The sequence below is a fragment of the Passer domesticus genome, chromosome 4 (assembly GCF_036417665.1).
Source record: "Passer domesticus isolate bPasDom1 chromosome 4, bPasDom1.hap1, whole genome shotgun sequence".
NCBI classification, from domain to species: domain Eukaryota; kingdom Metazoa; phylum Chordata; class Aves; order Passeriformes; family Passeridae; genus Passer; species Passer domesticus.
The window spans coordinates 60,141,466-60,164,037 of record NC_087477.1 but is presented as its reverse complement, the minus strand read 5'-3'; the positions used below and the strand labels follow the sequence as shown (position 1 = coordinate 60,164,037).

The window sequence follows — 22,572 nt, the reverse complement described above, 5'->3', positions numbered from 1 at the left end:
CACTACAATCAGCCTTGCAATACAGAGTAGGCACAGAGGGGAAATATGGCATAAGCCAGTGCCAAAGAGAGTTCATTTTTAGGACAGGTGCTGACTGGAGTTTGCACAATGTGGAATCACAGAATCATAGAATGGTTGGCATTGGAAGTTACCTTATTATCTCGTTCCAACCCCCTTGCTATGGGCAGGGATGCCGCTTGCTGAACAAGGTTGCCCAGAGTCCCATATTCACAACTTCTCTGGGCAGTGTCATGTTTTGTATAGGTTAAGGTAAATATTAAGCACGTTCATATTAAATATACTGTAAAACAACCATGAAAAGCAAAAAGCACTTATCAGAAACAGCAGCATTTTCCCACTGAAAAACTGAGCTTGTTTTGATGGAAATACAAAGTTTTATGGTCTGGTGTTGTTTCCTATCTCAAATGGGCCATTTTGAAAGTACTATATTTATAAGTAATCCCAGCACCTTATCTCTTATATAGAAAATCTTGTTACTCCTAAATGAACTGATGAAAGAAGAAGAGGATAATATAAGAACAGGCTCTTTGATCAACAGCATCAAGCAGCAACTAACTTCACTCTCTCCTTTCCTAGTAAGTTTGTTTCAGAGATGACAAAATACAGTTACTAAACTAACAGATGAAAAAACAAGGAAAGAATGTGCTATGGACCTGTCACTGAAGGCTGAGAAATACTCAAGCTCTCAGTGAAAATGAAGATTAATGTCAGACAAAGCAAGTGTACTTCTCATGTGGTCTGAGCCCATTTTGCTCACCTGACAAGAAACCACTGTATTTGGTAAAATGCATCCACCACTAACTCCCATGGAACTTTATCCAGGTGAATAGTCACTAATGTGTACTCAGAGCTGTGCTTCAAGAGGTAGAAACTAATTTTATGAAATATGCCTCCAGTCAACCTCCTTAATGACAAATACATTCCCTTTACCTCGTGTATTCTAGGAAATATTGCTATTTCACTCTATTTAGAGAATGCCTTGTGAAAGACAGAGCATTCTCTCTGTCACATTTACTTTTACAAGGCTGAACCTTGTTTACCAATTAGAACTGGTTAGAGGCCTTGAAATGTATGTGTGTTGTTAGCCAAACAAATAGATATAAAATAATCATCCTAGGGTAATTCTTTCCATAGTTTACAATGATTGATAAACTCAAAGGAACCAAAGCAATGGGACAACACCCAATTCCTGATTTGAAGTGCTACTTAATCCAGGAAATATTTGGCTACAGGAACATATTTTGTGGGAGAGATCATAATGAGGCTGAAAGGATGTAAACAAGGTTTCAGTTGTCTATTTTGGCATGAGATCCCACAGCACACGTTGAAAATGAAAGAGAACGTTATCATATTTTAGCCTTGCTGAAACTTGGCTTAGATATTTTCTGACTGCTGCCTTAATGTTGCATGGTTCATGCTGTAAATAGCAAGGAACTGAACCTGTCTGTCCTCAGAAAATTATTGCATGCTATTTTTGCCTGGTGTTTGTGATGGTTGATGAAAATTTTCTGAAATAATTTTCTCATGTTAATGCTGTTAAGAAAATTGTGCTATGCTGAATTTTGTGTTGAATTTTTTCTGATGCAACAGTCATAAAGATGTAATAATAGGATTATGGGGAATAACTTCCAATAGAAGGAGAGTAGGTCTAGGTTAGATATTAGGAAGAAATTCCTACTTTTGGCGGTGGTGAACAGGTTGCCTAGAAAAGTTGTAGATGCCCCATCCCTGGAAATGTTCAAGGCCAGGCTGGGTGGGGCTTTGACCTGGTTTAGTGGAAGGTGTCCCTGCCCATAATATGAGGGTATACCTCAAGGTCTACTTCCGACTCAAACCGTTTTACGATTCTATGATTTTCTTTAGTAGTGGAAATTTCAAGGTTATTGGCAGTCCATCTTTTTACAGGCAAAAAGATTAGCCATTGGACCATGTGGCTGGCTCTAATATTGTACTGATATTTGTTTTGTGCTCCATAGTATTGTGTTTTGCTTGGTGCCTTTATAAGGCTAATGTGAGGGGAAGAGGACACTAGTAAATTGAATTACACTAGTAATGACTAGTACACTAGTAAACTGAATTACAGATTTACACCAGTAAACCGAATTACACAGATCTCTGCAACAGTTAAAGGGTAGGCTTACACAGAAGGCTCTACCTATAGGGGCTTCATACAAATGTCACAGGACAGTCTAGGTTCATCTTGTCTGGCTTCTGCTGAATACAGGAATGGTTCAAAGAACTGCACAGTGTGAAAGGTGGCTGTTGGCCCCTCCTTGTTTTGGCTTCTAGTGTCTCACGTAAACTGCTGAGAACAAAATTATTTTCAGTAGCTCTTGCCTCTTCCCCTTCAGTCTGTGTAAGGAGTGTCCTTGCAGAGCAAAGAAATGCTTCTTCTCTCTAACCAACCACAGGAACATTTCCAAGGGTCTTCCCAGAGGCTTTCTCTTTATTTTATTTGTGAAGAATTTCTGGGAGATGTCAAATTGGAAAATATGAGGTGAGAGAGAAATAAAGACTGAGCAAGCAAAAGAGAAATAAGCATTATATTACAGTATTTCTTCCCAGGAGAAGTGTAGACTAGGTTAGAGTTAATCACATTTGCTTCTGATTTTCAAATGTTTAATTTTGTCCTATCATACGCTGAATTGCATTAATACATTAATAAGAAATTACTGATAGAACTTTCAGCTCTTGATAAATAAAATCCAATTAGATGTGGACAGATAGTGATCATCTTTCAACTAATTTGAAGATATTTTTCATTTATTTGAAATAAATTTTGCCCTGGCTGACTGCTCAGCATTGCTGTGCCCTGCTGAACGGGAGCTGCTTTTAGCCCAGTCAGAGCTCGACGCGTATCGCACGGCGTGACTCTAGAGGCTCTGAGGCAGAGCCAACAGGGTCTAGCAGAGACCATGAGCCCTGGGGAGATAACATGCTCTTATCAGAGCTCAGGTCACCTGGGAGCAGGCTGTAACCTGGTGGTGTGAGTGTGTGCTGGATGAGCAGCAGCAAGGACACTGAGGGTGAGCTCAGCTGTAGTCTTTGTACCTTCTGAGCCTGCTGATAGCTGGAGCACTACAAAGAGCAGGGAGAGGCCAGGTCATGCCCTGTACACCTTTGCTCTGGTATTATAAGTATTTTTTCTGCTTTGAAATGAAAACACTTTGATATCCCCTGAAAAGCAGTCTGTGATGAAGATATGTGGAAAAGCCTGCAGTGGCAGGAAAAGAGATATGATGTTATATTGTACTATTTGAGGAACAGAAAGGGTAACAACACAAATACACATGATGTCAGAAGATGGAAACACTTCCTTTTGGTTTTTCATATTTTAGTATACTGCCAAGTGATTTTAGGATAAAAGGAACAGTATAAATATCTTCCTCTGACATCCCCAACATTGAGGTACAGTCTGAAAAGTACAAATTAGTTACAAACATATATAAATATGTTATACCAATATCTGAGGTATAATTGCAGTCTGTATCTATTTTACATTACAGCTGAACAATTTTGAGGATGTCAGCCTTCAGGAGGTAAAACTGTGCTATTTTACGATCAGAAGAATATGTTGTGTTTGTAGATAAGAGAGACAAGAATAGCCCAGGAGTTAGAAAACCAAAGAATTCAAGCTGTTGCTGGATCACAGCCCTTCCCTGTAACTATGCCCAGCCCTCAGAATTATCTAGCCCTATGAAATGCAAACAGGAACAAAAGAGAAGTTTCATGTCCTCTATTACAACAGGAGGAGGAGCATGGGCTCCTACACAGCTTTTGGAAACTGATGTGTTCCTGAGGCTGCTCTTTGTGGGTGAGGTGAGTTACAGCACACAGCCCGACAAAACCCACACAAGTATTTGTGCTATTTTAAAAGCTGAGAAAAGTGATGTGACCCCTTTTTTTTTGAGAAAGCAAACCTAGTATCTTCTTGGGAATGTCCCAGACTCTCTAGCTACCTTGTTTAGGAGTGCAGCTCTTGATGGCCTCACTTGTAGATTGGTATCTGTGGACCTTCCCAGCTTGCTGGTAGTCATGAGGATGGCTACTGGTGATATCATTCCACTGCCCTAAGGGGTCAAAGCTGGCAAGTCCTACGTTTATAGTCCCTATAACTGCCAAAACTGCATAAGGAAAAGTATAGCATTATTTTAAGAGAAGGCCGGTACATGCTTTCACTTGAGTGTTCAAGTGCTGTGTTGCAGAAATCAGACTTAATTCTCTTGAGCTTTTGTAATATGCATGGTTTCCTGAATTTAATAAAGTTCTGAATTTTACTAAATATTGATATAGAGCTGGGTCCTTGAAGGCAATGCAAACTGGACTGCAGCCTTAATGCATTAAAGTACTTAAGAGACAGTGTAGATTCAAATTTACATGTGCACTCTGCTTTGCTGTGTGAGACCCCATAAAGGGCTGGACTGCAAACAGTGAAGTGGAAGGGAATGTGGTTTCATATGAAGAATTCACACCTTGGTCGGGGACTGCTTGCAACAGCTTCAGTATGTGTAAACAAATCTTACTTGCCAAAGCAAAACACTTTACTTTGGTAGATGAAGTCTGTGTGTTGGAAGAGGTCTTCTGACCAGCAAATCAATTTTTCCTGAAAAATGGCATTAAAACTTTAATTTGAACTAGGCAACCAACAAACAGAATGGACTGGTTCAAAGCACCATTAGCATTGTTCTGTGTGGTTATGATGGCAAATATTGTGATTTTTGCTTTAACATAGCCCTTCAATCTTCAGCCATCTCATTCAAATATTGCATGTTTTCATATAAACAGCGATTGATGAAAAGTATGTTTTTCATAAAATGCTATACATGTTTGAAAAGATGTATGTTCTCATGGAGTATCACATAGAAAAAAATTGAATCATTTTGGTCATAGCTTTTGACTTTCAAATTATCTTTCAGAAAGTATTCACTACTTTTAGTATGTATTTTAGAAGTCTTTTAAACTGCAAAAGTTATCTTTTCAATATTGCAGAAATTAAATGCTTAAATTTTGTTGCTTCTTTTCCTGCAGAACTTCTTCAACAAGAAACTCATAGCTATTTGCTTCCCTTCATTTTCTGAGTGTAAAATAAAACTAGAAAGTTCAAACCAGATTGTGATCAGTTTATTGTTAAATCACAATTCTTCTTGCCACTCTGTTACTGATACAAATTCAAGCTATAAGTGATGTAATGCCAATTATGAAGTAAGCAGCTTAATTCAAAGATTTTAAATATGCAAGCATGCATACAAAATATGCATGTATGTATATATATGTATAACTTGTTTTCTTCTGCTCAACATTTTTGTTGGATCATGAGTGTTGCATTTACTCACTGAAGCATCTCTGGCACAAGCTTTGTAATGTGCTCTAGATTCCTTCCTCAGCCTACTTAGTGAAGCAGATACTTCTGCCAGTCTGATAGTATCTAATTACAGAGCCAAGGGGTGCATAATTCAGCAGAACGCTCTGAGATGTTGAAAGATGATATTGTGAGACAGAGAAGGGTATATCAGCCCTTGATTTAGGTCACACAAGCAACTCAGTACGGCATAAATAACATGTTGAGTGTTATACCTGAACATAGTAAAAACCTTTAAAAATGTCATAAGTGATAAAGTATTTCAGCTTTTATCAAAGTACCAGCTATTTTTTTTCATTTGTTATTTTGTTCTTTAAAAGAATGAAATGTAAATTTGTGGGTGATGCTTCTATTGAAATTAATGATCTATGTATGTAGCTGTCCTTTTCAACCAATGAGGTTAAACCACATGTTTATATTTTCTTTCTAGAGAGAGGATTAAAAAAATTGAACAAATACTTTGGTAGTGTTGCTCTCATGTTTTTCATCTGCAACCAAATAAAAATGAGGCTAACATCATGAGTACAGTGCTCCTTTCACTGATGGACTTGTCTGTTTAAATGTTGGCAGACATGGTCATATACAAAGGTTTTCAAAAAGCAAATTTCACCGCTGTTTTAGGAGCAATCACTTTATGCCCCAAGGGATAGCAGTAGTACTTACACTACAAGGAGAAAAGCATTGGCTTGGACCACTAATAGCTATTAGTCATGCTGCAAAAATATCCATGTTAAGGGTTTTGGTCCAAAGATAAAAAACCACTCAAACAGACAAAAGTGCTGTAAAATATATTAAATAAAATCTATAGTGTTTAGAGAGTTATTCATGGCAAATATGCTGAAGAATTAATTTGGTATTGCTATTCAATTATTAATTTTATAAATTCCCCTCCCAAAGAGAAGAGAAATATCTGCTCAGACTGGCAGGACTGGTCAGGGCCAAGGTAACTATGAGACCAATAGAAAAACATGGACACTGCTGCTGCTTCAGTTGCAGCCAGACCCAAAAATCAGGGCTAAGATATAGTGGGGAAAGTCTGAACCCAAAAATATTCATGAGAAATGAATGGCATTTATTTGCCTTCCAGAAGCACCATGGAAACATCCGACTATTGTACTGTTTTTTCAGAGCTACTGAGAAGTCTTATTATTATTGAGGCAACTGTTATAGGGAAAAGGTAAATTCTCAAACACAAGTTTTAGGAGTATGATTCTCAAATATTTCATATTTTTGAAGCTCTAGAAATATAAACCAGTTTTTTTAAAAAGACACTCCAAAATTTTTAAACAACTTGGGAGATTCACATATTCTGTCATGTATTTGTTGTACAGTTACATTGACTACTGGGATTTATTTTAAAAAAGGTTGAGGATTTCAGTGACCTTCTCTTTGTTTTATCACTTACTTTGTGCTGTTTTATCATTTACTTTGTGTTGTTTTATTGTCTGTTTATTTTTTTTGGTCAAATTTTTAATATTTTTATTTCTACATTTAGCGTCTACTGCTCTTGCCATCTCAGTGTCCTGACATTTTAGATTTTGGGTTGTCATCTGGTTTTAGTTCTGTGTTTTCAGCCTTTTTTAGTCCCCAGAATACCTTCATTTTTTTCCTCACCTGCTTGCTCTATGAAGCCTTCTCTTTTTCATCAGCAATTTCTTCCTTACTTTTGTGGTGCCACTTGATAATGAGCTCACAAATTTAGCCTCATGGATGATGTCTCTCAAGATTTGCCCAGTTAAGGATTATATTTAGTCAACCATGTCAGATGGATGCCAGTGGGATGGCAGAGGGATGGATTTCCCCCAGCTGTACATCAGGACAGGGCTTTGCACAAACTGGTCTGGTGGGAGGTGTCCCTGCTCCTGGCAGAGGTGTTGGAAGTAGGTGATCCTTAAGGTTCCTTATAACCCAAGCCATTCAATGATGCTATGATTCAATGATTTGCAAAAGCCCTGACTGCCCTGGTAAAGAAGTCTGGGAAAAGACTGAGTCAGGCACAAAGTAATTACTATTGCGGTTTTTTCATGTTCAATCGTGAACAGGATTGAACTGTTGAAGCAATTACTTTTTCTCTCTAGACAGAAGAAAAGGGCAGCTGTTTCTTAGGCTAGAAGTGGCAGCTCTGCTGTGAAGTGATGCAGGTCATGCTGCTGCTGTTGCTGGCTACTTGGTGCTCCCAAGGAAAATGAAAGCTCTTCAAGCTGAGGCAGTAAAGCAGAATGTGCTTTTAGACTCTTGGGGAGATGGTAACATTGGCCTGCTAAACTAAAAGCTGTAAATGATGTAGAGGACTACTACTAAAGCAACTTTATTTCCTCCTGAAAGCTTAAATCTCTTCCTTGGCAATCTTTCCGTACAGGCATACACTTTCCCTGAAGCACAACCCTGGCCCATGTGCACAGGATTTTCCAGGATATGACACAGTAGTTGCCACCTCAGGCCAAATGGTATCCATAAGTGTTGCTTGTAATCAAAAGAGAAAAAAAGCCTTGCAACACTATTAGAATAGTAAAATAAAAAGCAAATATTTATTCAGAAACTTCCTGGTGTCCCAATGGTGATGGGCACACCTGGCTGGATTTCTACATTTTTTGCAAGGTGGATTAATTGGGATATCTAATGGATATGCCCAATAGGAGATTCAGTTGCCCCAGTAACCCAGCCCTGGGCCAACCCCTTGGAGCTGGTCCAAGGGCTTTTTTGCCCCACTTCTTGTTATGATGTCTCAGATTCTGGTTGGAAAACAAAATGTTCTTCTTTTAGGCCATCTTCCTGACAATAAGAGTAAACAGCATTTCAGGAATGTATTACAAGGTTAGCTTATTGTTCTAATATCTAGGGGAAAAGGGTAGGAAAAGTACTGGAGCTACAGCCATGCATTAGCTATTTAAAAATCTACAAATATATGAAAAATAGAGAGAAGGCTTAGGGATCATAAGCTTCTTGCTTCAATGAGAATTCCACCTACAAGAAGTGCAAATAAGTGGCTAGTAGTGCAAATAAGTTCCTCCAAATCATTTGGTATATTCATCTGTCCAACTTCCACAGCTTTATTAAAGTTTTGTCATGCCCATTAACCATAGAATAGCTTTCTGTTTAATTTCCCTAGAATTTTATGGGCACTTGTGAGTTACATGAGGTGATTTGAATTTCAAATTTGCAAAGTAATATTGTAAAAGTTCATTTTTGAAAGTGTCTTTCTTTTAATTTGTTTACATTTCTTGTTATTTATTATGGTTTTGACACAGTTCCAGCCTAGGAAGGAAAAGCACAGTGTTTACTGGTTTACTTCAAGTGTGTATTCTGGTAATTAAATATGACAGTTTTCAGCTTCTATATTGCTTAGAAAAATAAGAATTAGTATAGATTATAACCCTTCTGTTTTTCATTACCATTGTGGTTTTCAGAAAGGTGGCAAGAAGGATATTTTCCATTTTTGCCATTTTCCAAGGCAAAAGTCCCTGCAAGGACAAGTTGTATACATTTGTAGCACAGAAAAGAAGGGTTTCCCTGGAGAATTGTTTAATCAATGTTCTTGATACTTCTTTGCAGGGCAAACAATGGTATTTCTTCACTGCCACATTAGGAAAAAAGAAAGGAATAAACATAAAAGTGACTCTTTGTACCCCCCTTCCACTTGATATCTTTCCAGATCACTTTACCACTTTCCATTTTTCCATCTCTTCAGCTGCTTATTTGTATGCTGTAGGGACACCACAGTCCTGATGCTTCACTAGATAATGACTGTCTGTACCTACGCTGCCAGCCTCTGATGTCTGGGAACAGGCAGCATTAGAGATTAGAGCTATGGAGGCTCAAGAGCTTCCCTCCTGTTGAATAGTTTCACACTTCAAAATATATTGTCACTCCAAAGAGGAAGAAATGAGGAATACGTGAAATTTTCTATTTAAGTAAGATTTTAAGAACTTTTGGTTACTTATGAAAACAACAAACTCCTCTTCCTTCAAGCAACCCATATGTGGTTACTAAAATATTTTTCAGTATTTATGTAGAGTACTTGTCTTTTATGGAGAGAATGAGTTAATTCTCTCACTTGGAATGTGTGAACAATATGCTGGAAGAGAGTCATACTGCAGTAGCAGTGTAACAGATTTTCAACCTAGAAAATGGGCTGCAGAAAGTAGCCCATTTTTATAAAACTTGTTATTAAAACTGAATTTCTGACATCCATTCTAAGAGAAAAAATATTGACCTATCACAACATGGTTCATTTCCTGAATGGGAGATGAAAGCTGTGCCTACATTTGTTGGCAATTACACATCCAGTGTTGTGTAAGTGGTCTGTGAAATGCAAATATTTTTCCTGAGAACACTTTACTATATGAAAAAGCTTGTAAACACCTCTCTAAGCAGAATGTAGTTTTTCAAGGATTTGTTTTGGTATTCAAGTAGTAAGTTAAATCATCATTGGTTATATCACAAAATCTGCAATGGCATCTGACCAATTTAACAACTATGTTTTTATAGTTAATTCCTGAGATAGGTAAAAAATTATCTATTCTCCCATCAAGATTCATTTTCCATACAGTGCTACAGTATAGTAGAGGTATCCTTCTTTTTATTGTCTAACTTGTGTTTTGACTCATGGAATACTAATGAAATAATTAAATATAATTTGCTGAATACAATGGATAATTTGGAAAGATTGGAAATGCATTACCACCCTTTTAGAAAGCTGGGATTTTAGTTATATATTTGAACATAACATCTTTATTTAGAAGAATGATTCTCAGGCTTCTTGAAAATCTGTCATACTCTCTTGGGGAAATTAATCCCTGTAGTATTTACACTATCTAGTTGATGTCATCCTAGAAAGGAAAGAAACAGCATAAACTTTTACATATTGAAAAGTGGGGTAAAAAGTAAAAGCTGAATTGTAGTGTGAAACTTTTTTCCAGCTAGATGCAGTAGGTTTTTGACTGGACATTGAATACACACAAAATATATTTTTTGCTCTTGTTTGGATGTCAAAGTAATTTGTTAGGAGCTAAATCAAAAATTAGGGATATATCTGTACCTTCTGCAGTCACAATCTAGCTCAGCATGGAGACCTAAAGTATTCTAAGTTAATCTTTGGTCATGGACATGCTAAGGCTTAGCTTAGGCTCCTGTCTTGAAGCAGATTATCAATAACATCTAAGCTAGCAAGTTTAGTCTTAGTCTGGGTACTGCCAAACTCTGTTTGGGAAAACACAAGTGACTGTTTTAACAGAATCAGACATCAGCAGAACAGGGTCAATTTATTTGGAAGTCCATCAGGATCCAAAATATATCTGTTTCTTGAAAATATATTTTGACTTACCATCTCTAAGACATTCCAAAAAAGTCAAGTTGCACCTTAGTTAAAAAACTTAAATTGCCTTAAATTGCCGTTTTCAAGAACTTCCTTCTTCCTACACCATCTTGACATTTGAATAAAAGTTGAATGTTGGATTGTGTTTGTATGATGTTGATTTTATTTTTTAAAATAATATTTTAAATAAATTTACTCAATACTTGGAAGATATTCACCCTTTGGTTAATGTAATAGGAACTATTTTTTTTTCCAGGTCTCAACAGTCCCAGAGTTTGGCCGCATAGTAATTTATACCACCAGTCTTCGTGTGGTGAGAAACACTTTTGAAAGATGCGAACTGGTTAGAAAGATATTTCAAAATCACAGAGTTAAGTTTGAAGAAAAAAACATTGCTCTGAACAGTGATTATGGAAAAGAACTAGATGAAAGATGCAGAAGTGTCTGCGAAGTTCCCTCACTCCCTGTTGTGTTTATTGATGGCCATTATCTTGGGGTAAGTAAAGCATGAACCTTTATTTTATTTTACAGATGGGAGGAGCAGATGAAAATCTAGATGAGTGAGAAGCAGGCTTTTTAGAAAATTGCCTACAGTGCTGCAGTGATGGTAACAAGCTAACACAGAAATCCTTTTGTAGAATGCACTGCACAGATCCTCACTGATATGTTTGATGTGAAGATGCAAAAGATAACCAGGCAGTAAGAGGCAATAATACATCTAAATATCATCTGCTTCTTAAAAAAATATCTTATTTTGTAGTTGAAACCATGAAAATCTAGAGAAATTGATTTTTTTTTCCTTATGAGAACCTGTATGTATGATTGACCCAGGAAGATGGATACATGTAGCATAAACCTGTCATCTATTAATATCTGTGTTGAATAAGAGACTAACAATGTGGCATGTCAGACGTTAAATATACATTGAATTTTAGATGATGTGGTCTGTATCAGGATCTGTAATCAACTGAACATATTTTAGATACAAAATTGATTAATACTTACTTTTAAAAAAGCCTAATTATAGAAGAGAGAAGAAGGGCCCAACACTCTCCTACTGTAAGACATAAACTCCAAATGGAAAATCCCCATTTGTACACTAGTATTCTAGGTCTAGAAGCCTACTGACGTTCGAAATTACCTTTTCATTGAACCTGTATATTTGAAATGTATTTCTCATAAACAGAAAAAAAAATAATAAAAAAAAAGATTCTGGAAAGTGGCACAAAGAAAATGGTTTGAAAACTCAGAGAAGGTATTTGTCTTGAGTGGTGAAAAGCTAGCAATTAGCACCAACTGTGAGACTGTGATTTGTGAAGGCAAACTATATTTAAACACAGTGAGGTTACTGTGCATCACTTAAAGCTTTCATTTTCACAAAACATTTAAGTAACAAAATGCAGTGTAACCAACAATCAGGGATAATAAATACTGGGGCTGTATGAGCACTTTCTCCTCTTTTTCCCCATCCCTTCCAAGACTTCCATGTGTTCTGCATGAGTTAGGCTTCCCTGAGCATTATAACAAATGCATTTGCAGTCAAAGGCCTTGGCAGACCACTAGAGCAGCTGTAAAACCACCTGTGTGCAGGATATTAGCAGACAGTGATTTTTACTTCACTGTAGAATATACTTTTATCAAAACTCTGGTTTGGAGAGTTCTCCTGGCAGCCATGAGAAAAAGTGTTACATTCAAGAGCAGTTTAAAATTCAACAGGATTCAGATGAAGAATTGTTAATCTACTTATGTTAAAAGTGTAAGCAGTGAGTTATGGTTGACTCCAAGAAAATCTCAGTCCACATATGACCAATTTGTCAAAAGAATTCAGATAAGATACTGAAACTGATTAAATAAATTATTTGCTTAACTGGAGGAAATGCCTGGATATGGTCATTTTGGTATGATGGATGGCCCGTTATGTCACTGCCAGTTGGGGGATTTTTTGTTTGTTTGTTTGTTTTCAACGATTATGAGAAACTTGTTTTCTAGAAGAGGAGTGACAGTGTGAAACCCAATAAAATCTCATTAAAACTCTCTAAGTACTCTATGAGATTCTTCAGAGAGGTGCAGAAAAGAAGGCAAGTGAATTAGGAAGATAGGTTACTATGGAAAAGACAGATCTACCTCCTATAGCTAAAGAAAAATGAAATAGTTTAGTGCTCTGATCTAGACACATTTATTGCAGCAGGGAAACTACACTTACATTGTTTAACACAAGAAAACTTAAAAAGCATTGGGCTGCTAAAAACAAGGAAAACCCCCAGATATGGGGTTTATTTCCTGCTTCTTTTCATTTCTCTTTTTTACTTTTTTTCCTTAACTAGATGAGGTACACTGTAGTTAGCTGGAAAAATACTTTCGTTTAATGAATTGATTAAAGTTATGCCATTTAAGAGTGACATTATTTGTGGAAAAGCAGCTTTGCAGGCAGGGGACAATGCATGAGACAGCTCCTCTGTGCACAGAGAGCTCATGGGAGCGTGTGCTTCACCGCTCCTCCTGCATGAGGTTTGTGCCCTCCACGCTCTCTGCTAATTATCATCATGGGAGGTACTGCTGCTTGCTGCAGCACCACTCTGGTGTACTTTAACTGAGAGGAGATGTGCTTCAGCATGATGAGAAAAACAAGTTCAGCGTGAGCAGGGCTCACATGGCAGTGCTCTGTGGGAAGGAGAGCCCCAGGACGAACCTGACACTTGGACAGGCTCAAGGGACCTGTGTTCCCTCATTCTGTTTGGTAAATGTGGCAAGCCCCACTATTTTAAGGCAGCTATTTCTCTGTCTTAATATGTCTTTACAAGAGAATCTGAAATTCATTCATTTAGAGAAATAAGGAGGGGTGTGTGTTGAAAAGGTTTGGCAATGAAGCATTTCCCCCCCGGTCTGTCAATTCACCTTGAGAAGACAGTGCATCGTGAGCCCAAAGGCTGGATGTTGGCTGGAACCTGTGCCAGGTTTGTCTTTCATTAAAATGCAATCGAGAACTAATTACAGAATTTGGTCTCATTGGAAACATAGATATTTCTATAATGCTTTTTATAATAATTAACTTCTGATGTGCAAATGAAACACAGAAATCCCAAAGCCTCGTGTGTCAGTAAATAAATCATGCAATATTTTCCTCTTTTTTTCTTTTGTTTTCATTTTGAGTATTTGTTTCCTGAGAAATCCCTCCCTGAAGGAGATTGCATGGAGCAGTACAAAGGAGAATCTATATTGAGCTATGCAGCTTTCAATGAGTCATAACGAGAAAAAACCCCAAGCCTGAAATAAAATGTGAACAGTTTTGAAAGGGGAAAGACCAATCTTAATGAGATAAAGGTAGCAAAAGCACCAAAACCCAACATATGTACATCTGATAGAGTATATTGTACCCAAGCTATTCAGAAGCACAGACAAAGTTGTTTGAGCATTGCAGGCTGTGGGGATAAATATTCACAGTGCTGTGGAATTTATCATTGCCTGCACAGGGACAATGAAACAAATCCATGACTTGGGCAGAAGCAATAAAAAAAATCATATTTAGCCCCTGTCAAAGAAAGTACTGGGTGCTGCAGTACAGCAGGCTTTTAATCTCCTCTTTTTTTTTCAGGATTGAACCATTGTATTTCTTGACACACACTGTCTAAATATCAGTCTGTCAGGAAATTGCTGTTTCTTTCTGCTGCATGCTCTTTACTGGCTGATCTAATCCCTTTTCACCTGAGGTTGCCTCCATCTGAAATGGAATTATGCCATCTGCTGGGATATCAATGCAGAATAAAAAACTACCAGAAAACAGAAAGCCACACAGAAAAGAATAATTTATTCTTAGAGCATTCATTTACTCTTATAAACACATTCCGAATAGTTCAATGTTTATGTTATGCAAAGAGCCATATACCTGGAAAAGGGATGCAAATAAAACAGGCAAATAAGTAGTTCTTTGTAAATATCTTAACTCACAGCATAATATTTTAAAAATACATGCATTTTTTTTCCACTGGAAATATGTGATTGAATTCCAGCGTTCACTTGCCATACATACTTCCTTGGTTTTATCAGATATGTGAATTTAAGACTGTTTTTGCTGAAGAAAATACCTCCTGTTTAGCTTTCCCAGCTAGAATGAATCCAAAGCAGCATGAGATTTATAGTAATACTATTTTATTTGAAACTTTGGTTATGATCCTTTCCAAAGAATAATGAGGATTTTTGTAACTGACTTTAAGAAAATACATGTGTATAATTTTTTTTTTTTGTGAAACAGGAATTAACAGTTTCCTTTAGCTGATTTCCAGTCCGTACGTATTTAATTGTTCTCTGTGTTTTGTTAAATATATTCTTCTGGTGTTCACCTGATGGGAAGATATGAATGGCTATGTGTCAGTAACCTTTTATTTAATTATTGCATTCAGTCACCTAGCCTTTTCCCCCTTGTTTCCTCCATTTTGCAGTTTAACATGTCGGGAAACATAGGGTTCAATTGCTTTTTACACATCAATGTTTCCCACTCTTTGCATACCAAATCCAGACTTTCTGGTGCTGGTACTATATTGCAGTGCCAGTTTTCTCAGTTTATGGGCAGATTTCCAGGCAGTTATTTGTACCCTCTGTGTCCCTGCTGCCAAGGGCCCCTGACAGTGAGAGGTGTGGTGTTGTGGGCAGAAGGGAGCGTGAGCTGTGGGTAAAGACAGGACATAGCCCAGCTCCTTGGAACATCCCAGTGAAGAACGTGGTCAGTGATGGTGAAGGGTGTGAGTGCATTCCTGCTGCCTTAACAGGAGACCTTGCTCATGTGCTTAGCAAAATAGGAAATAGGCAATTTATCTGCACTGCAAATGTGTCCACAAGAGGGATGGTGAGGGGCCTTGCTAATTGTTCTCAGTATATAAGGAATGATGTGGAAGAGAGGCTACTTCCCAAAACCTGCAGGTGTTGTAGTAAAGCCAAATGCAGAGCCATATATCTGTGTTTATTCCTTGATGAAGAATTACATCGTGGAGATGGTAATGGTTTATATCCAAGATAGGTGGCAACATGCAGGTTTGTTGACCAGACAGAGATGGGGAGTAGAAAACTTAGTGGACTTTGTCCTAGTTCTAAAGTTAATGGGAATTTAATATTTAATTTCTGGATGTCCTCAAGGGAAAATTAAGAAAATAATTTTATTAATTAAATATGCTGAACGATTTAGCCAAGTCTGTGCCATTTCCTTGCCAATGGAATATCTGACTACGACCCCTGGACACCTCCAGCAATATTCAGCAAAGAGAGATTCAGCAAAATTAGTAGATAAACGATTCACAGGCTTCTGCTTTGAAATTAAAAAAAAAATGGGTAAAAAACCTGAAAACTTGCTTCTCACTGAAGATTATGCCTATTGTCCCTCATACTTCTTATGTTACTCTCTGGAGGGACAGACTATTTAAGGATTCACATACCTTTCTGACTAATTGTGGACTGAGCACAGCCTAGGAAGAAAAAGAAAGGCATCACTTTCTGGTCAGAAAGCACCTATTAGACTAAACAGCTGTGTTAATTACTTTATTAATTGTGGATTCCGTGTGTAAAGACTCAAAGATCCAGAGGGAAGGTTAACCTCTACAGACTTTTACTTATATTTCACTTGGGGCAGCCATTAATCAGAGAAGACAGAGTGGCACTTAAAAACATTGATAGCCATTCTGATGTTTGGGTTTAATTTAAAAACCAGAAATAATAATTTAAAAACCAGAAATATAAATCCTTTAAAATACAAATCTATAATGGGAAACCTGTCAAACTTTTAATTACTGTGTTGTAAAAGCCAATTAGCATTATACAATATCACAGAAACATAGGGCAGAAGTCACAGTAATGCTTTTCCCTGTGGCAACAGAGAAGAGAGCTTTTCCTGAAGGGGGCAAATTGATGCTTGTCCAGCTTAAGGAATTTGGGGTGCTGAAATACCATCATCAATAAAATTGCAAATCCTTAATGTCTCTACTTCAGACGAGCAGCACAAGCTTTGTCTTAAGCTGCTGCAGTGCATTCAAACCCCAAGCTAAAAATCCATGGGCTGCCTTGGCCACGTTGTGCCAATTGCTCCCATTGCCTGCTCCTCTGTGTGAAAGCAAAGATGAGAGGACAGGCATGAAAGGGGCCAAGAGACTGCTAAAACCTGCTCTAGTGGGGACACAAACAGCCTCATGCACGTGTTGGGGCTGGTGCACTCAATGCCCATGATCTGTAATGGATTTCGGTAGAAGAGTCAGCACAATAAGGCTAGCTCATCAATCCCCTGTCATCTTCTGTGACTAATTAACTGCAACTAATTACCTTGTGTGAAACATATTTTTTTTAAATATCTCTCTTTGAAAGTATTACACTGTAAAAGTAGTGTCCACTGAAAACGTGGCTTTCTACATCCACTAAAATATAAACATTTTCCTTTTTAACTAAAATCATCAAACAGAGTCAAAAGTGCTGCTGTTTTATACAAACTTAAACAAAAAGACTTTCTATAGGGAAAATAACCTTTAGGAGGGTGTCATAAAAAGGGCTTTGAAAGATTTGGTTGCCTTTAGTTACCTTTTGGGCTGCACACTTGTAGCCTCAGCAGTCCCCAGCAAGGTTCTGTGAATGGCTGGACACCTGGAGGTGCATTAGAGTCACACATGTATTCCCTGTGCTCACCAGCAGCTTTTCCTGTACCTCCCAGAAACCAGGAGAGGTGCTGGTGAGGAGCTGGGGCTGACCATGGCATCTCAAACTAATGGCATTTCTGAGCCATGTGTGCCAGCATCCCACTGCACCTCAGCCCTGTGCCAGTGTCCCCCATACCTTCTAGTTAAGGCTGGAAGAAAACTCAAAGACAAAATTTAACAATTTGGAAATGCAAGGAGCAACAAGCTGGGGCAGCACAACAAAATGAACTCACCATGGGGTGAAGATGTGGCCAATTGCCCCGGCAGCAAGTAAGACCTGTGTATCTGTGCCTCAGTTTCCCCACCTTTTGTTGGTTTCTGGTTAAAAGTGTCTGCAAGTATTTAACAATATTTAATATTCAATGAAATTCATTCCCTAAGTGAAGCATAGGTGTTCAAATGTAGTTCTCTAATTAAAAGAGAAGGGAAGAAAGAGTTCCATATCCTCCCTAACACTTCAATTTTGTCTGCAGGTCTCTTAGCATTTTCAGGAGGAAAAAAATCCCCAACGCTTCAGTAGAGCTTTGGCTCAGGACACAGAAACCCTAAGAGGCTTAATGCAGTCAGACTAAATTATTATTACTATTACTAAATTATTAGTACTGTTGTGCCTAACTTTAATGTTGTTAGAGTATTTTCATTAGGCTTTTTCTCCTTTTGTCATACATTAGGCACATTATGTCTTAATTCAATGCTCAGCTGCCAGAATATTTGAAATACAATCTCCTCTTCTCATTTTGCTGCATTCTCTGATGTGTTGTATATTTATAAAATTGTAATTTTTTGACATAATAGCTAGGAATATTTTTTATTCTGTCAGGAAATATACCCTGTAAAATAAGGGGAAAACAATCAGAATTTCCAAGCTGTGTCACTTTTTACAGAAAAGGCAATGTGATACGTCACATTGCTAACGAACTTTAGGCATTACTATCAGACCTGTGATTAGATTCTCCTCTCCTTCTAGCTTTACTAAGGTTGACCTAATTGCAATATAATTAATGTGAGACAAATTTGTCCTCAGCCTGTTTAAAATTTCAAGTCCAAATCTTCTAATCATCTCTGGTTGTTGCATGGTAAAATGCCTGACATTTTTCATCTTCTTTTCCTAATAGGGTGCTGAGAAAATTTTACTAATGAATGAATCTGGGGAACTGCAGGATCTCTTAACTAAAATTGAGGTAATTGTATTTCTGCAAATAAATATAGGGAATATACATTTACTAATTGTAATTGAGTAGATTTTCTTTTTTACCACTTCCTTTTCTTCTACTATAAACTGATGAACCCAAATGCTTTTTTGTTGTTGTTGTTGTTTTTTTTTTTGTTTGTTTGTTTGTTTTTTGTTTTACTCTTTTTCTACACCCTGTTTTGGGGTGGAGGCCATAAAATATTATTACCATGCCAAATGTGTGTCCTAATCTTGGGTCAAAAAAGTACATATATAGGACCAACAATATCAGACTATAGGAAACTGATAACTTCTCACTGAATACAACCACTACTTCACTGCCTTTTGGTGGGTTTTTTGGGTGTGTTTTGTTGGTTTGGGTGTTTTTTCCACTCATTTATTTTCCACTCATTTATTTTGTTCCTCAAAAATGGGTTTACTACAGTTTCAAGGGGCAGTCTGTTTTCTTCATTGCTGGAGATGCTAAAAGTGGTTCCACAAACTGCCATCTGTTCAAGGAGGAAATGGCCATTGCTCAAAAAGCTGAGATGGCCATTGCTCAAAAAGCTGAGCTAAAGCAATTTTGCTTTGTTTTTGTAGCTTTTTTTAGTTCTCTTAACTACATCTAAAGGTATCTGTATATTTAAAAGACCAACAAGCACTAATGAATGTAAAGATTAAAAATATTATTCTCCTAAAATTTTGAGATTATTTGCAATAATGTTCTATAAAGTAAACAATCACCAAAAAAATAAAAAAGAGGGAGCACAACTAAGATAAAAAGAAAGTTAATTTTAGATTAAATATTTCCTGGAAGAGCTAATAGTAATAGGACCTGTTTGCCTTGTGAAGAAGAAGAGCAAGTTTATGAGCTACAGAACAAAAAGAAAAAAATGCTTCTTCCATGTTCATCTGAGTTTTCAATAGGTGAATGCTATTATTAATGGATTTGCAAAGATATTATCATTTTTCTTGATGGTGCTCCAGGTACTACATTTTCTGTGGGTATTTTACTGTGCTCTGGTAATAATTTGTCACTAATTTTTAGTGGTACATAATTCCTCAGACTAATAGTAGCAGGAATTGTATGGATTTTTGCTCTTTGTGAATAAATCTGCAAAGTCCTCACTCAGCAGTGCAGTGCTAAAAGATGTGGTGGTAAGTACCCAAAGTGGCATACCTTTCCTTTCTCTGATTTGAACTTTAAGGAAATTGTTAAATAAATTAGCCAAATTTTCAGCAAGTGAAACTTTAAAGTGTCTTTTAAATCTCTTTTTCTATGCACCGCTGTCTTTAATCTAATAAAAAAAATAGAGTAAATTTATTGTTTTACTTGGGAATCGGGACAATTGAGACGCCTCAAGCCTTCTTTGAAGAAATTTTCTCTGGGTATAACTCTTGGACATTGATGATCTTTCTTCTTTACTCTTAAAGCTTCAGCATTCTACATCCATAAATTTGAATACACCACTTATTTCCTTGAGTACCGCTTGTCAGAAGCTATGAATGGCTTTTTGATATCATCAGCTTTAACTGTAATAGGTATCATGTGTTCAGCATGAGCATGCAAATGCTGAAAGTCATAATGTCTTAATGTACAGCACAGAGAACATAACATCAGCATAAACTGCCTGGAGTTTGGATTCAAGCATTGCAATACGTCCTAGATTTAATCTAGACCTAAACAACATCCCAGTAATGCATTCAAGCTATCCTTCAGCCTGCTATTTTGGCAAGTATAAATGCAGGTATTAGATGGAGGTATTAAGTGACCAATGAACCAGCAGTGAGCCTCTCTCACATTGCATGTGGATCTGGCTAAAGGAAAAGGAAGACTTACTGCTCTTCCATGGTGGTTTGCCATGGGATGGGGTGGTGGGTCTTGCCCAAAATGGGATCCAGGACATGTATTTTTACTTGTCCTGGAGTCCTCATTGTCCTAGACCTTATGGTGGTTGATGAGATAACATTTTTGTCTTTCTTTCGTTCTTTGAGCAGAGAGTCCAGCATCCTGAAGAGTGCCGCTCTTGCGGGGGCTTTGGTTTCCTGCCGTGCTCAGCGTGCCATGGGAGCAAGATGTCCGTGTTCCGGAACTGCTTTACGGACTCCTTCAAAGCCCTCAAGTGCACTGCTTGCAATGAGAATGGGCTCCAGCGCTGCAGGAGCTGTGCAGGCTAAAAATGGCATCTCCACATGTTCAAACAAATTTTATGGTACTGCACCAGTTTGTAATATGCTTTTTTTTTTTTTTTTAATTAATCAATTTATCCAAAACAGTCAATAAAAATCCATTTGTTGTATACTTCTGGTTTGAGCATTTGAGCTTTTTAATCTTTAACTGTTGACCATATAATGAACTCTAAAATACATCTTTCTAGTTTCCTTGTAGAGAGATTTGTAGTCTGGAAAACTTATCACATATATTAATTCTTTCTTTTTCTATATGGAATCATCAGCAGTCATATGTGGTTTTGAGTAATGCACTCAAAATTACAGCAAAATGAAGCTTAAACTTCAAATTATTGAGCAGTGCTGTTTTCAAATTCAGTGAGAATAAAGATTTTGTAATGTGGACTTGTCCAAGACTGTTCCACACAGCACTTCCCTGAAAAGCCACTAGGGCTGAATTCTGTCTAGAATTCTATGAGGCAACAGAAGAATAGAAACATGAATCAACTTTCTCTTTTAGTATTGCTTTCTCTTTGTTACAAAATTATTGTTGTTAGACAAAGTTAAGTAAACATTTAATGTAGTAGATGTTCATAACTGTGGTAGTATCACAGAGCTTTATGATTCTATATGTCACAGTAGATCTTATAATGATTCAGTGAGAACACCTGACAACTTTATAAATTGCATATAAAGTAATTGAGGATGAGATTTCAGTTTTTTTTCAGCTTAGTAGTTGTTGAGGTTTGATGACTAGCCTGGCATGATTGTTTCAGGGCATCTGTTCCCCGGGAGGGCCCAGGTCTATGGCCAGACAACTCCAGTACTGTAAATACCTTTGCCAATTTTAGTGGGTTTCCCCAACACAAGCCCAAGAGAATTAGTTATCAATTAGTCTCAATGGACTGTGGGCTCTCCACACTGAATACATTCCAGTTTGGAAGTGCATAACCATTCATGCATTTCCACAGAATACTTTTTAACAGGATAACTTTAGCATCAACCAATTGCTCATTCTGACACTGCACATCTGTCTCATGTTCCTGCTGCCAGTCTGTACTGGCACAAGTAGTAGAAAGCACCTTGCTGAGATTGGTGTTGGCTAGAAAAGGCTTCTCTGGTAGTCATTCACCCTGCCCAAGCTGCATTACCAAGTATTGAGCCATGCAATTTATGCTTCTTCACTCATTATTTGTAAAGTTGTGCTGACTGGGGTTAAGGTAGGTGCAATTTGCTTTATTAGATGTTGTTTACTCTTGTTGGGTACCCCATTTCCCTTCCCTCTTTCCCATATAATCTTCCTTAATTTCTCTGTGATGAAAAACTCAGGTATTCTTTTTTGAGCACAGCACAGCTGCGGTATAAACCAGGATAGCCACAGCAGCACAAAACATGGCTTGCAAAAAAACCCAAGCCCTCTGAAGACCTTTGTTTTTCTGAAGCCTTACTTTCCTCACTGAATCATCAGACAGCCATCTTTCCTCCACCTCCCTTCCACTTGCTGTTTCTAGAGGTGGTAGCTGGTGCTGAAGAGTTGGAAAAGTTGAACTTACTTATCTCTTTGAACATTTGAATCTAAGGGATTTATACATATTCTATTGCATGTTGAATGTGCAGGCTTGAAAGTGCTTGTACAATCCTACTGCTCCTACAGATTCTACCTTAATGCTCAGAGGGAGCATCTGGATCTTCAGCATGACATGAGAGAGACTAAATTTTATACAAAGGCCATCCATGATTCTTAGCAGCAGCCCAGCTATAAAATTCTGAATTGCAGATGTGCTTACTTTTTTACAGCATGGGTAGGAAGAGAAGAAAGAAAATACATTATTCTTTTTTTTTATGTAATAGTCATGAGCCATCTATTTCT

The 22,572-nt window shown here is 37.5% G+C and overlaps 1 protein-coding gene across 1 annotated transcript in view; it reads left to right on the top strand.

Annotated features, from left to right (window-relative positions):
• The window catches only part of GRXCR1 (glutaredoxin and cysteine rich domain containing 1), a 38,895-nt gene extending 18,184 nt beyond the window's left edge, over positions 1–20,711 (top strand). The window contains exons 3-6 of the mRNA XM_064419333.1: positions 2,210–2,214; positions 10,967–11,190; positions 18,478–18,543; positions 20,532–20,711. Coding sequence (XP_064275403.1) covers positions 2,210–2,214; positions 10,967–11,190; positions 18,478–18,543; positions 20,532–20,711 — 475 coding nt within the window. The remainder of the gene's footprint in view (positions 1–2,209; positions 2,215–10,966; positions 11,191–18,477; positions 18,544–20,531) is intronic.
• The last annotated feature ends 1,861 nt before the right edge of the window (positions 20,712–22,572 follow it).